Genomic DNA, 16104 nt, shown 5'->3' on the forward strand with positions numbered 1-16104 from the left:
ATCATGAGAATTGCACAAGTTTGTTCGACTCACGTCAGGAATCGAAAAAGTCGCGAACCCGTTTTCGTTTGTGTAACTGCAGCTAATAAAACTCGACGAAGAGTAAACAAGAGGACATTTCAATCAATAATAATTTAAGTTCTGCAAACGATCCGTTGGAACATTTAGTGAACTCCGAACTAAGAGAAAACCGGCAACTCAGACAAGTTTCGGTGGATTAATTGGATTTGGTCGCGTTTCCACTATCGTTTGCAAAATGAATTCGCCTTTGGCCTAAATAAACTTGAAACGTTTTCCCCAATAAACTTCGACGAGTAGGACATATTAAGATCCCCGACCACAGGGCCCGCGGTGCGGTTCATTAACTTTAGTTCAATTTGAAAATAAAAATTAAAAATTGAGCTCCCTCTTTAAATTGAGGCTTCAGAGCTGCGCAACTAGATTGCGAAGGAGAACTTCCCAAAGGATTGCTGAATAAAGTCCATAAGCCTATTATAACCGTTGAAAGCTTGGGCCCTATTCCTCTGCGGCATTAATAGAACAATCCAGGTCATGGTAATCGGCAGGGGTTCGAGTGGCTTATTAATTTACTGTCTAATACACTTTAACATTGGATTTAATAATAAACCTAAATAACTTACTGGCTCAGTTTTAATGCGTAGCTTTAGCTCGCTATTAAAGTTGTTATTAACCAGAACTAATCGCAGAGCAACATGTACCAGCTAAAGTTTCATCACACTCATATATTTCACTTTTGCATATTCAAATTTATTGGAGGTTGCTTGGGAACTTTTCGGCAAAGCACGGCCGGAAGACATAAGCAGCTTCTGAAAATGTGGGTTGTTAGTTTTGCCAGTCGAGTTCGTGTTTTCCTTTAATTTGTAGAGGAAATATGTAGCTAATTGAACGTCTGGAAGTATCATTTTGTTTCGTTTGCTAATATTTCAGTTTTAAAGCTGCAATAATGGCTTTCTTGGCAAAAAACTCCATCAGACAGAACACCCGCTAGAATCAATGATGGATTGTGAAAACTCCGAGGCATTAATGGAAATTTTTCTCTCCGTCTTTTTGCGTTTTTATTGGGAATATCCATTTACACCGGCCGAATTAAGAGCTTTCTGCTGTACGGGACGCAACTGAGACAAAAACGTTTATTTATTTACGAGTTAATATCCAGTTAATTTTTCTTCTTTGTTTCAATCTACACAATCTTTGCGAAACGAAAAAAAGAAAATTTGTCTTATAGAGGTGCCGCTTTGTACCTGCTGGTAAAAGCAACGTAAGGAAAAAAAGCCTGCTAAGAGAAATTGAAAAGCAGGAACACAAAAAGGTAATTAACAGAACCTAGATAACGTAGCAGGTATTAAGATTGACAGAGGATCTCAAAGCTTCCAAACATAACTTAATCTTCTTCCAGTTGGACTTAATGAATAACATTTGATGCCTAAGACGATAGATTCTTAAGTGCTCTCTTTTGCTTCCTAGTAAAGCAAAAAATTACGAAACTTTTTAAAGGTGGAAGAACTCCCCGAAGTGTTATAAAAACAAGAAATAAGAGAAAAATCCTGGTTTCAAAGCGATGAAACACATAAAAGAAACAATATTTTCCGTGTCCTTACCAAGGTAACCAATGCAATCACCTATTTGCTGTCCACTTATTAAATGGATCCTTTCGAGGTACTTCAACATTTTACATTTAATTCAGCGGCAGAATATATCTCAAGGTGGTGGAAAGAGACGCGGAACGAAATCCGTTAAAAAAATATTTGTCTGACCCTTTCCAGATTATAAAGAACCGCTTTCCACGAAACCCCTTATACAAACAAAATATTTCCGTATTCGTTCCCTAAATATCCCAAATGCCAATCTTCCATTACAATCAAAAAAATCCTTCAAGTGGACTGGAGGACAAAGTCTATGAGACAGAACGAAGAGTAAAAATGGAAGAAATTGCTCCTTTACTTGAAAATTATAAAAGTCCCTGATGTGGCCTGAATGATAAAGAATGAAGCAAAAAATACTGGAAAATGTTATTCCGAACAAAATGTCACGTTTCGTTAGATATTAATGAAGTCCCGGTTGAAGTCTCATATCTTTACTGACTCTCAAGAAATGAACGGGTAGAATGGAAATGAAGAAATTTAAAAGTAAGATATTTGTTACGATATCCAAAATGTCATAAAAATACAGAAATCTGTGTAATGGTCTGACTGACAATGAATGATACGAAATCCATCGTTTCAAAGAATGTAATAGAGCAAAGAATCAAGATTTGCCTTAGAACTTATACACTCACTTTCACATGAAATGCACCACCCAGTAATAATAATAATTAAGTCTTGTAATTTTGGCAAAATAATGCTTCATAATAGAGTATCAAATGATCAGACTTTCAGTAAAAAAGAAAGAATGCTAGTGGTTTTTTTGTCATCGACCTATTAGATTTTTTATTCAATTGTAAATAAATAAAATAATATTTACATGGAAATATCAGTTTATTTTGTTGTTGAACTGTGAACAAGACATCTTAAAATGCCCCCAGTGAAACAGCGTCGAAATTTTTTCCACGTTTCGAATTTTGATAGAGGCCGAATTATCGGCATGAAGGAGGGTGGACTTTCTTTTCGTGAGATTGCCCGAAGAATGAATCGGAACCACACCACGATTGCGAGAATATGGTCTTCTTGGTGAGGAAGAAAGGGTTCAGCGACATCGTCCAGCTGGACGTCCTCCCCGTAGCAGCAACGCACGTGAAGATCGACTTCTTAGACGGATGGCTATTGGTGATCGATTTCAAACAACAATGTCTGTTGCAGTAGATTGGATGGGAGCTCTAAATCGTCGGGTGTCGATGGCAACAGCTTACAGAAGAATTTCGTCTTTTGGCCTTCATTCATACCGCCCAAATCTACGACTGCCACTAACCGCCCAACACCATGCTTCCAGATTGACCTGGTGTCAAGAACGAATTGATTGGAATCATGAGTGGAACAATACCGTCTTCAGTGACGAGTCACGATTTTGTTTGTGGATCAATGATGGTCGTAGAAGAGTCAGACGATACCGAGGTGAAAGAAGAAATTTGCAATTTTCTGAAAGGCGCCACACAGCTTTCACATCTAGTGTTATGGTCTGGGGTGCGATATGTGTTGGCCGAAGATCTTCTCTTGTGTTCATTCCAGGCACCCTAAACGCACGTCGCTACATTGACAATGAGGCCAGTATTAGTACCTTTCATGCAAACTTTACCAAATGGCATTTTCCAACAGGATAATGCAAGACCACATAGTGCGAACATTACTCGACGATACCTAGAAGAAGCACAATTGGAAATACTGCCTTGGCCTGCACGGTCACCGGACCTATCGCCCATCGAACATCTTTGGGATATGATGAGTCGCCGTCTTCGAAATTTACCGAGCCCTCCAAACAATGTGGATGACCTACGACATCATCTTGAGGTAGCATGGAATGAAATACCCCAGGAAGATATTGATCATTTGTTGCAAAGCATACCGCGAAGAGTACGTGCTTGCATTGCCGTACGAGGCGATGTCACTCATTATTAATTTTTTCATTATCAAATGTTGTATCTTTTAACTGAAAGTCTGATCATTTGATACTCTATTATGAAGCATTATTTTGCCAAAATTACAAGACTTAATTATTATTATTACTGGGTGGTGTATTTCATGTGAAAGTGAGTGTATTTCTCGGGAGAAACACTCAGACTTAATAAATAGATTTTCATAGTATCAATGCATTTTACGTCAAAAACAATCACTCGTATAGGTTTTCGTCTGGTATAAAGCAAAACTTTTCAGCTTCCGATAAATTTTACATACCTACTATTAATTTATAGTTTGTTCATGCGCATACTTTACAATGACTATTTGCCTTCACACCGAAGGGCCTGCTCATAGCAAACGTCACATGTTTTCATCACAAAATATGCACACATACCTGGTTATAATCAGCAATAAACCTACACCCTTTTCAGCACAAGTTGTGACATTTATTGCCAAAATTCCGGCCAAAATTGCTCGTGAAAGACAAAGCAGCCAACCTCGGTTTTAATTTACGATTAACCTCTGTCTACGTTCAAAAATCAAAATGATTTATGTATTTACACTTCAGATTCATTTATTATCTGGCTCCGGCAAGTTAAATGTTTAATGGCTTAGTTACACATCCATGTCTTAGAAATTTTATTCAAGACTGTGTCAGAGTTGGATTTCTGTGGACAAATCTGAATTAAATATCATTATTTAATTCAAATATTCTATGTGAAATACCTGATAAAATTTTATGGTGGAAGCAGTAATTTTCTCGCTGTAGCTGGATAAAACATTTACTTTTACTGGTTGAGGAATTGGAAGCCATGAAATGAGATCGGAGAAAAACCAAAAGAATTTAACTCGGTTGACCCATATGGACGAGGCATTGAAAATAAACGAGGCATTCTTTCCACGTCGGGAATTCCGGTCGCGGGTTTGCTTGGCCGTCCAAAAGGAAAAAGACGACAGAAAACGGGGGACCAATGAAAAATATAAGTGGTTTAATGGAACCGAGGTATTGTTAGGGCATAGCATACACATTATAGAGGAATTTCGGCCATTAATCTTAAGTTTTTATTACTTCACTTGTTATTGCTTTAAGTGGCTCGCAGGAAAACTGATGGGGTCTGCAGAAGGCTTTCTGTGCAGGTCATTCCATTCCATTACAGGCCTTTATAATCACGACGTAAAAAGCCAACACTGCTTTATTCCGTACAAGTTATGATCGTCGTTTAATATCGCATATCTATATAGCTTAATCGATGACTGAGGAAGCAATTTTAGTGGTTCTCATTTATAGCTTGTCAGCTAAATAAACAACTTCAATCTTCTGGGGAGACATTTCGATGAACGGCTCCCGAACACGCGAAACTATTTGTTTTCGGGACGCTAATGGCTGATTACGGGTTATAATTTTCCTTTCCTCAAACGTTTTATGACTGGTTTGATGGATCTTTTGTGTGCCCATAAATCACTATTTTATCAGGCAAGTTTTTGTTTTCAAACTTGACGTCGTGTCAATACGGATAATGTTTTTATTATAGAAGTTGAGGCTAATTTATCAATGAAAATAATGAAAGGAAAAAGTTTATTGAGGCTCAACGTACTTGCAATGGTTTAACTGATTTAGGTAATAAATTGATATTGTTTGAAATAATAATAAGTCTATAATTCGTAAATTACCACGAATTCTAAAGTTGAGTCATTTGCTTGAAAGTGATACATGACAGCGTGGAATCTGTAGTTATTTACATACGATATCAACATTAACGATCCATAATTGTAACTTTGATGTGTTAAAGGTACAGCGAAATGCCAGTGTAAAGATACATCATAAGTTACAGAATCGTATTCTATATTTTATTATCTCTGTAAGTTATCAAATACTTACTGAAAGGATCCTTTACGTTGCCTTTCTTATATACTGCTAGCTCCGCCCTCTCCGTCGCGAATTGATGATCAGTGATCACAGACTTGTGCGCAGTGAACCAGGATTGATTCAGCGTATAGCATAGGCAGGCAGTTTCTCTAAAGCTCTGATTCATTAGAAGAATATTACAATTATGGTTCATTAGAAACTGTCCATCTTAGAGTAGACAGTTTCTGTCCTACCTTTCTAAGAATTTACGCAAGTGAAAAACAAACAGGTGGTGCTAACCAGTACATATCGAACACGTTACCGCACGATAACCAACTAGTCGCAAATGAAACAAAGGTACTTTTTTCCCTCGTATTCCAATCAAAAATAATTACCCTGAAATGAGATTTCCATAGACAATTAAATCACCCACCGAGAACAATTCATCGAATCACCACCTGGCGGCAAATTTCCATCATCTTTATTAATTTATTTACTTGCGGCGTGCGAATTTAAATTCCTTTACGGTCGCCCTTGCCGAATAGGGGAGAGAATTAGCGTCTCCCTGCCATTTAAATAACAAAGCGTCACCCCGAAAAAGGGAAATGGAAAATGGGCCTTACTTTGACCATTAACCGCGACTTACTATGTTTCGCAGCCGGTTGGACCGCTAATGGACAGATTAAAAGGCGGTTTAAGGGACCAACTTAAACTTTTATCCCCTTCTTTTCTGGTTGAATGGTCCCATTTTCTTAAATATATTTTTGTTACAGTTCAAAAAATCCAGGCCCAGTCGCAGGAACTCGATCTAGAATCTATGTGGGATGAGGCGTCTCCTCAAGTCTCAACGATTTTGCAGGACATCAAGGAATTTCCTAACGATATTGCCCCATTCGACGCAGCTTCGGACGTTCCAATTGATGATCAAAAGTAAGCAATTAGCACTGTAGGGTCTATTAAATGTAGGCGTGTGAACTAAACCATACAAGGGTCGAAATAACAGGGTTGGCACCATATAAAATACGACTTTAGAAAACAATTTAGGAGCCTTTGTGACCAGATGGGGCCTATAACTTAATAAGGGAAGGCGAGTGCCACGTACGGCAAGATACAGACGTCCTGAGAAACGGGACAAAGGACTCAGGCAGGCCTTCAGAATCGAATCAAATTTTTTCAAGGACTTCGTACTTCGTTGACAAAATTAACCTGGAATTTTATGTTTAAAAAAAGTTTTGGGTGTATTGGGACCAACTTTCGAAAACGAATAATTAATTGCTGGACCCTTTTTAAATTTTTTTCTTCCCGCTTTGGGAAAAAGTCCTGCTGGGATTTGTTGTTTTTTTAATTAAATATACTGGATGTAGAGGCATTGTCTCTGGAGAGAAAAGCGCCCTTTGACGTTGACCTTGTTTGCGGTTCCTCGGTACACCAACTCTTTTATCATTAGAAAAAAATTAAAGATTTTTAATTAAGCATCTTTTTTCGAGCAGTAAGCGGATCTTGAATCCTAATAGATCGTTCAGGAAACCATCAGGCTTGATGAGCGATAATTAGCAATTAAGGTGCGGTCTTTAGTTTGATTAATACAGAAGATCATTAGGGACGATTTGATGAAGTTTCGTCTTTTTAGTTTGAGGTTTTTCAGTTTTAAAAGAGAGCAAAGATTTTGAGTTTTGAATACCTTTTTTTATTTACTTATAAAGACCTCTGTTGTTTGGATCGAGGTGCCATTTTTCCCTTCTGTGGATTACTGGTTATCCTTTTCTTCGCTGATAGGAGATATAGTACATTCTATTCATTACATCATTTCTTTCTATAGTTAGGATGTATTTCACCAAAGTATTTCTACGTTTGTGGAAGGCCAACACTGCTTTTAATTATTGAGAGAAAATATTTTGTGTTAGACGGATTTTATTTGAAATTATTGTTTTGTAATAAAAATTGTTTTATTAGTGCCTTTAATTTCAGGGCTGATGCAATGAAAAAAGTTCAAAGAAAATTAAGGAACGGTGATTACGAGGAAGCTATTGGGCTCTTGCGAGCCGCTCGGTAAGTTACATCCACAACTTACGGATTTACTTATATCCCTGGAATTAAGCAGATTCGCCCTTGCTTCATATTTAACTTTCAGCTTTATCCCTATTCCGAGTAGCACAACGTGTAACCTAACAAGTATCTAGACAAACACCCATTTGGCACCTCAGCACCAACCCACACTTTTCCTTCAAAATAATTCACACCTAAGTCGTATACATAAGTTTGTCGACTTGATCCCCCGCAAATCCTCCAGTATTTCAAGTACGTGGAAGTTTCTCCATGCGTTATAACACTATGTTAATTCCAGGGGTAGCACAAAACTGTTGACAATACATCTTTGTTTCTAACTTTGATCCTTAACTTTACAGTTACTCTCAAGAGGTAATATATGTAGATTTTGATAAAACATTACTTGTACATGCTCTATTATTTCCTATTTTTCTTTTTTCGAGCTTGGCTTAAGCATTATGTGAGCAAATGACGAAAGTTTAACAGGCACTAACTCTAAAGTGCATCAGAAGGTGAGACACTTCTAGGAAACAAGCGTTAAAGAGCCGGGAATTTTAATAAGCCAAAATTACCTGGAAATTCTTGCTATCTTGCAGAAGCAGGTTCTCGGTGCTCGCCATTACCGACTCCCAACATGTTTTTCTTATTAAGCCGAGTTACCGAACTAACTTAGGCGATAAATTAGGAAAGATTTAAACTTTTCCGGATTTAGCGGATAATCCTTTTGATATAACGGAGCAGTTGCATTATTTCAGATTCCTGTTCTTTGGCTTCAGACGGCGAACTTATACAAATTCCTTTTCGTAAGTTTCCCTTTGTGGGGACGGGACTTAATGCAGATTCAGTGTCGGTCGAAAATGCCAGTCATATTTTTACTAAGAAACGGGGTGTTTTTGAACGAAAACTTTAAAGTAGTGGTTAATTAGTGCCTCGACGGTCGCTGCCGGTTTTGATTTATTAAGTTTTTGAGTTTGAATCTACGGGTTTAAAGTGATTTGCATGAAGTTGCCTAGAGTTTAAAAACTAAAAAACACGCTAGTGAACAAAATTGTCGAAGACCCAAATTATGAATGTGTTGCTAGTTTTATTGGCAGCACAATTTTATAGAAAATCAATAAGTTTACCACAGTCTACAAATCTTATCGAATTGAAAGTTCCCGTCTTCCTTATAAAGTGATTACAACATTCACAATTAAACCGTCAAACATTGTTAGTTTCTATTAAAAATCTTCGTCGTGGTTAACTGTCGTCAACAGAGAAGATTATCCAAAAGTTAAGAAGACAGATTGCTAGAATCTGCGAAAAGAAAAAAGACCACCAGTGAGAGAAATCAATATAAATATCATTAAGTAGTAATGTAAAAAAGGAGAAAAACAATTATTCTTTGATGGAAAGATAACGCCAAGCCCTTGATAGAGAAATGGCCGCATGGTATCGAGAGAAAAAGTGTAACTACTTTGGATTAATACAACATGAAAAGGAATACTTGGCTAGGTCAAATATCGGCTTTGTTAACATATAAGTTGATCATAACCGGAAAAATGTCTTGAAAACCCTCTAATGTAAACCCACTTTTATCTTTTTAATTGTTATAATTTGCACGATTTCAATACATGCTTTATCAAAAATGTCTACTCGGCATGTACAAAGATAGAAAGTTAGAATTGCTCTACAGGCTTTGTTAGAAATTGTTAAGATACAAAAATACAAAGTATTCAAATTAAAATTCTCTCGAGATCTTAGTCGTTGCAAACCCTTGTTAATGTGAACTTGGTATCTTAAAATCCCTTAAAGATTCGCCCCTTAAAGTTTGTCTACATACTTAATTAATACCCTATATAACTGCAAAACCAACATCTCTTTTTATCAGGAATGTTACTGCTTAATTATACGCCGAACTTTGTGAGGCACCTTCAGCAAACATTGAGCCCGAGGCCGAAGTAAACTGGAAGGGGCCGAATTAGGCGGTAAACATGGTGATTTTAACTGAGATACAATGGAATAGGGGGATTGTTTACGGGAAAAGACTGGATTCTGCAGGGTTGATGAAGGCAATTACTCATAATTGTTTGCAATTTTGTTTCATCAGCCAAACTGAGCATAAATAAATGAGTATAAAAAAGTTCGTAAAAAAGGTAATATTGCCTTTTTTATATATTTAAAAAATGTATTGTGTACGTTTAAAAAATACTTCTTTCATTTACTGTCTGGTTCAATGAATTTAGTTAACATAAATTTATAGGTAGTTATTTTCTACATAAAATAGTTTTAGTTTGTAATTTTTAGCCTTTACGAGGAAGTAAGTACAATAAATATGCAAACATATTTTACACGTTTGAGGAGGATTGTTCAATGTTTCTGTTTGTTTGTTTTAGGTTAACGTCTCAGACACAAGTAAGAGTTGCTGGAGTGATTAAATTTGCGCACTATTTTTAGTTAAACCTTACTGAGAATAAGGATTACTCTTTCCTAAGGGCTCGGATGAAAACCTTTGTTAACGTTTCGGTGACAAATCTACCACCGTCTTGAGAACTTAGGAAAAAATTATTAGAAAAACAGAACTAAATTGTATAGGATAAAACTTTAAATCAAATAAGTTAAATTAGGTACAGTAATCAAACACCAATCATTTACTTTAAATCAACTTTTTGAAATTATAATATGATTTATGTCAAAAACTGTAATTCATCAGCGATTAAGAGAAGGGCTTTTCAGAGTCATATTTTACACATTCTCAATGCATACACCTTACCTTTTGTTATTAGATTGGATTGATATTAAATTAGATTCTGAAAACGGTGGCAGTTTGTGATCAAAATGTTAACAAGGGTTTTTGTCCAAATCCTTAGTAAAGGGTTAATTTTATTTTCAGTCGGTTTTAACTCAAAATAATATGCAACTCCACAACTCCCACAATCCATACTTTCGTGTGCGGGGTTATTTCGAAACAAAATGAAAAAAACTGAATAAATATAAAGTAGTAAACTTATGAAATACAAAGTTGCAAATAAATCTGCTATGGAGTAATTCTGTTCAATGCAGTAATTAACTGTAATAATATAATATGCCTAATAATCAATCGCAATTGATAGAATGGTCTCATAGCAGATTTATTTGCTAATTTTGATTCTATAATTTTATTACTTCCTTCATATTCGTAGTATCTACTTCTGCATAAACACTAAAAATTCCAAACTTACTCTATAAGTGACGTCCTCAATTTGCAAACGATTTATGTTCTGTGGTATGATAGTGAATTTGTTTTTGGTTATTATTATTATACGAGATATTTCTGGGCTTAAATAAAACTTGTTTTTGTTAAAATGTGTCCTTAAATATTTTGAGCCGCAGAAACCAAACAATACTTTTTATCCCATTGTTCCCAAATACAAACCGTCTTTATGCAAACAATTTATTGTTCCATCTTGCGAGCATAAATTAACAAAAGAAATGCGAAACACATAAATACGAAAGCCCTTTCACTTTTCTAAACAAACGCTCCTCTTCCGCCACATTGCGAATTTATACTGCACGCTGTTTCGCTTTTCGCATTTTCGCCATCCACTTTCGTTTCTGATATCTTTTCTGTTGCAGGGAGGTCTGGCCAGAGAACGATAGTTTCGGGAACTCAAATATGGCGCCAGAGGAGGAATTTTTGGCCCTCCGGGACGTTTTCTTCGCCGACTTGGGCGGTGAGTGTACCTCGCTCTTATTTACGTTTATTACGATGCGACAACTGCAACGTAAGTGCTTTTGGGTCCCACTTGGTTTTTATTTGGCGACATATAGTTATAAATTCGTAAATGGTTCATGGTCCTGGGTGGAAAACAAATTTGCGAACGGGATATGTCTGGTTATCGTATGACGTGTACGTTATCTGAATACGTGTGTTTGGGTAAACTGAACGCAAGCTTTGACGTTAAACCTTCGCTGGTTTATTAAGTCGTCTGTTTTGAGGGAACCGTGACTAGAAAACGATAAATCGTTTAGGGCATATGTAATATTGAGTGTTAATATTCCACGATGGAAATAACAATAAGGGGGAATTTTGGATATCTACCCTTGTCCCTATTTCTTATTTCCCTCAAAGACCGGCGAAGAGCATTAACAATAATTAAGCTGAAAAATTGAATGTGACAGAGCAAAACGGAGGGAAAGAAAATATTGATTAGGTGACAAACTGAGGATCGCACAAGCCCATTACAAAAAAAATGTGAGGCTCTAGTACTTCTATAGTATTACATATATTCTTCATATTATCAAAAACCTATTGGACAACAGACAACTAGGAGTACAAATTAATGACACTTTTTCCCCTTTTCTCCTAAACGAAGGCTCACTCAGGGAATCGTCGCTTTCACTCTTCCTTTATAATGCATACTATCAAAATATATATGCATTAATAAACAAAAGTATATAGACAAACAGCTTTTACACAATACTTCAGCCATAATTAGTTTTATTGAAACCCAAATATAAAATATTCTTCAGTATCTAATTCTTTTAAAATACAAATACATATTCTAATTTTCCACAAGTATTGAGTGCTTCAAAAAAAATCATTGAAATATCGAGGGATAAAAATATATAGACAAATGTAAAAAAAACAATTATTTTAAAATTAATAGACTGAAATATCGCAAACAAATTATATTATTATGTAATAACAGGCTTAATATTTTGTTGCGTAACCATTATTTTTTATTACTTCCTGATATCTTCGTGGCATGGACTGTAAAAGTTTATTGATGTACGAAATATCGATAGTTTTCCACTTTTCCTCCAAAGCTGTGAAAAGTTCATACTTACAGGAATACTTTTTATCTCTAATTTGTGTATCCAAATATTCCCATATGTTCTCGATGGGATTTAGATAGGGAGATTGTGATGGCTATTTCAAAACAGCAATTTGTTGATGCCTGAAAAATTCTTTAGCCACCTTAGAGGTGTGTTTTGGGTCGAATCTTGTTGAAACGTTGATTTTAGGGACAAATGGTCCTCCATATAGGGTAACATCACGTTTTCAAGGATATTGACATATAAAAATCTATCCATAATACCTTCAACTTTATACAAAGGTCCTATTCCAAACCCCGAAAAACACCTCCAAACCATTACAGATCCGCTGCCATGTTTAACAGTGACAAGTGTGTATTTAGGATCCAACTTTTTACCACTAGGACGTCTTACATAGTGAATACCATCTGATCCAAACATATTGAACTTGGATTCATTACTGAAACATACTCTTTTCCACTCACTTACAGTCCAATGAAGATGACGAGCAAATTTAAAACGGGCCATCCGATTCTTCTTGGATAGAAGAGGTTTTTTGCTTGGGTGACGTGCATAATAGCCGAGGTCATCCAACCTTCGTTTTATGGTTTTAGTGGAAACCTCTGGTAGTCCCTGTGCTAGAATTTCTTTGTTTATTTTTTTAGGTGTCTTGAACGGGTCTTTGGAGAAAATATATTTTATGAGTTGAATGGCTCTGGGTCCAAGTTTTTTTGGCCGTCCACTTTTCTTTATTGCTTCAAGAACTCCTTTCTGCTGATATTTCTTAGTAATGGCCCAAACAGCTTTACGTTTCACATTAAATTTTTTTGCAATATCAATTTGTCGCTGACCAATTTTATACAAATCAACAATTTTTGTTTTCAAATCAAATGAAATTTGTTTACCACGTGGCATTGTTCTAAATAATAAAAAAATATTTCAAACTATAAATCGAATGCAAAACACATCAATGTTTAAACTAAACTGATGCAAAATATTTCTTAGAGGGTGTTGTCTATACAGGGTGGTGAAAATTTCGATGCTCACCATTGGTATCTTGGAAATCGCAAAACATACGAGGTTGGTTAAATTAGAAAAAATGTGTCAAACTTGGGGCTTAGTCACTATTCGGAAACGGTGTTGCTAATTTGTTCTTATTTTCCGAAATATTGGGAAAAATCTGAAAAATGCAAAAATTTAATTTTCAAAATAAATTGAAAACTAAAGATTGTTCAGAAAAATGTTTCGTACAAAAGTTTTATAGTTTTTTCGGCTCTTGACGCGTGCGATTTTCTAAATTTTATAGTTGGTCTAATTTTCGAGATAACGACCCCAACTTTTTTTTTTTAATGCGGACCTGAATAAATGTTGGCATATTTGGAAAGTGCTCATTAAGAGCTTTTCAACGATGTATCGCATGATAACATTTCCCAGTGTTTTGGTTTAAAAGGGACCATCATCAAAGTGTTTTTATAAATACGAACAAAATTTTATTATAAATGTGAACATTAACGAGTAAGTGACAAATTCAAAGCCTTAAAATAATAATAAATGTCTTAATTTAATATGTGTTCAAAATGTCCACCGTTTTCCCTAATACAAAGATTTGTTCGTAAATTAATTTCTTCCACTGCTTTTTGTATAGTGAGCCTTGGAATGATTTCGAAGGCGTTTCCATTTTTTTAACGCAAATGATTTATATTTTCGGTTGGGATTGCATAGACAACGTTTTTCACACAGCTCCACCAAAAATAATCCAACGGTGTCAAGCAGGGCGATCTTGGTGGCCAACGAACAGGATCCGAAGTACCCAGCCATGAATTTGAAAAGCGTCTATCTAAATACTCCCGTACAATGCGAGTGTTATGCGGAGGAGCACCATCTTGGCAATATCATTCAAGATTTAAAAGCTTTTGCAAAGGCAACTTATCTAGCATTTCCTCTAAATTCATTTCCAAAAAAATCAAATATTTAGGCCCATTTAAATGCCCTTCAAAGAAAAATGGTCCCAGAACTATATCGTCCAAAAGACCAGTCCATACATTTAACAAATGTCGAATTTGAGATCTAGTTTCTTTTAAAATGTGAGGGTTCTCAGTTTCATAATAATGGCAATTCCTTCTATTAAACATTCCTACATTAGTAACAGAAGACTCGTCCGTCCATAAAATTTTTCGGGCAAAATATTGATCTAGTTGAACTTTTTGACGAAACCAATTGCAAAACTCCAATCTTCTGTCATTATCGCCTTGATGAAGCGTTTGGACGATTTGGTATTCATAGTCATGGTACTTGTGTTTTTTAATAATTTTCCTCACAGTAGAATCATGAATACCGCATTCTTCGGCAAATTGTCGACTGGAAGTTTCTGAATTGATTGCGATTGATGCCAACACATGGATTTCATTTATACCAGCTTGTTTTCGATACGGTTCTCTTGATGTTCTGAATCCACCAGTAGAAGTTAAATTCCTTGAAACTCTAGCAAACATAGTTCAATGAGGTTGCTATCTTTCCGGAGAGAGATTTTCATAATTTTGAGATGCCAAAACAGAATTTCTATAACTACGAATGTAAACGTTGTACATGTCTAGTTTTTCTTCAATTGTAAACATGTTTACAAAAACGACAAGAAGAGTACGTTTGTTTTTTGTATGTTTAAAACACAAATGACATAATATCAGCATTAACATGCTAACACCATGTGCCCGTAACCAATAACAATAACAAATAAAACAAATGTAAATCATTTGCGTCAAAAAATTGGAAACGCCTTCGAAACCATTCCAAGGCTCACTATATAAAAAGCAATGGAAGAAATTAATTTAGGAACAAATCTTTGTATTAGGGAAAACGGTGGACATTTTGAACACATATTAAATTAAGAAATTTATTATTATTTTAAGGCTTTGAATTTGTCACTTACTCGTTAATGTTCACATTTATAATAAAATTTTGTTCGTATTTATAAAAACACTCTGATGATGGTCCCTTTTAAACCAAAACACTGGGAAATGTTATCATGCGATACATCGTTGAAAAGATCTTAATGAGTACTTTCCAAATATGCCAAGATTTATTCAGGTCCGCATTAAAAAAAAAGTTGGGGTCGTTATCTCGAAAATTAGACCAACTATAAAATTTAGAAAATCGCACGCGTGAAGAGCCGAAAAAACTGTAAAACTTTTGTACGAAACATTTTTCTGAACAATCTTTAGTTTTCAATTTATTTTGAAAATTAAATTTTAGCATTTTTCAGATTTTTCCAAATATGTCGAAAAATAAGAACAAATTAGCAACACCGTTTCCGAATATTGACTAAGCTCCAAATTTGACACATTTTCTCTAATTTAACCAACCTTGTATGTTTTGCGATTTCCAAGATACCAATGGTGAGCATCGAAATTTTCACCACCCTGTATATTTTTGTCCCAAGAAAAAATATATTTTTTGTATTTGCTATCTGGTTTATTTTTAATATCAGGTACAAATTTCATATACATATCTTTCTTCATTGGTATTTACAACTTTTAGAATGTAAATAAATGTATTGATACTTTAATAAAATATTTTAGGCGCAAATATTTGTTTGTCTATATACTTTTGTATATAGATTGTGACGATAATTTGTGTCTATATTTATATATATTGTGACGTTTAATGTCTGTGAACACGCATCTTGTACAATCTGTGGTGCAGCGGCGACGGTAACTGAATTTAGTAAACCCAAAATTTTCGAAGGAGGTGTGCTATGGTTCGCCAAATAATGCAATAAATTTTGAGTTGCGTTATTAAAAATTTGCGTGTAGACAAAATCGTTTATTTTTATATCGAAAATAAACAAAACTACTAATTTTCCAACTAAAA

General features: G+C 35.3%; 1 protein-coding gene across 1 annotated transcript in view; it reads left to right on the forward strand.

Annotated features, from left to right (window-relative positions):
* LOC136409489 (protein timeless homolog) overlaps positions 1 to 16104 on the forward strand; it is a 135438-nt gene that overhangs the window by 20229 nt on the left and 99105 nt on the right. Inside the window, exons 9-11 of the mRNA XM_066390998.1 lie at positions 6189 to 6345; positions 7384 to 7464; positions 11056 to 11153. Of these exons, the coding sequence (XP_066247095.1) occupies positions 6189 to 6345; positions 7384 to 7464; positions 11056 to 11153 (336 nt within the window). The remainder of the gene's footprint in view (positions 1 to 6188; positions 6346 to 7383; positions 7465 to 11055; positions 11154 to 16104) is intronic.

The sequence above is a fragment of the Euwallacea similis genome, chromosome 6 (assembly GCF_039881205.1).
Source record: "Euwallacea similis isolate ESF13 chromosome 6, ESF131.1, whole genome shotgun sequence".
Lineage (NCBI taxonomy): Eukaryota > Metazoa > Arthropoda > Insecta > Coleoptera > Curculionidae > Euwallacea > Euwallacea similis.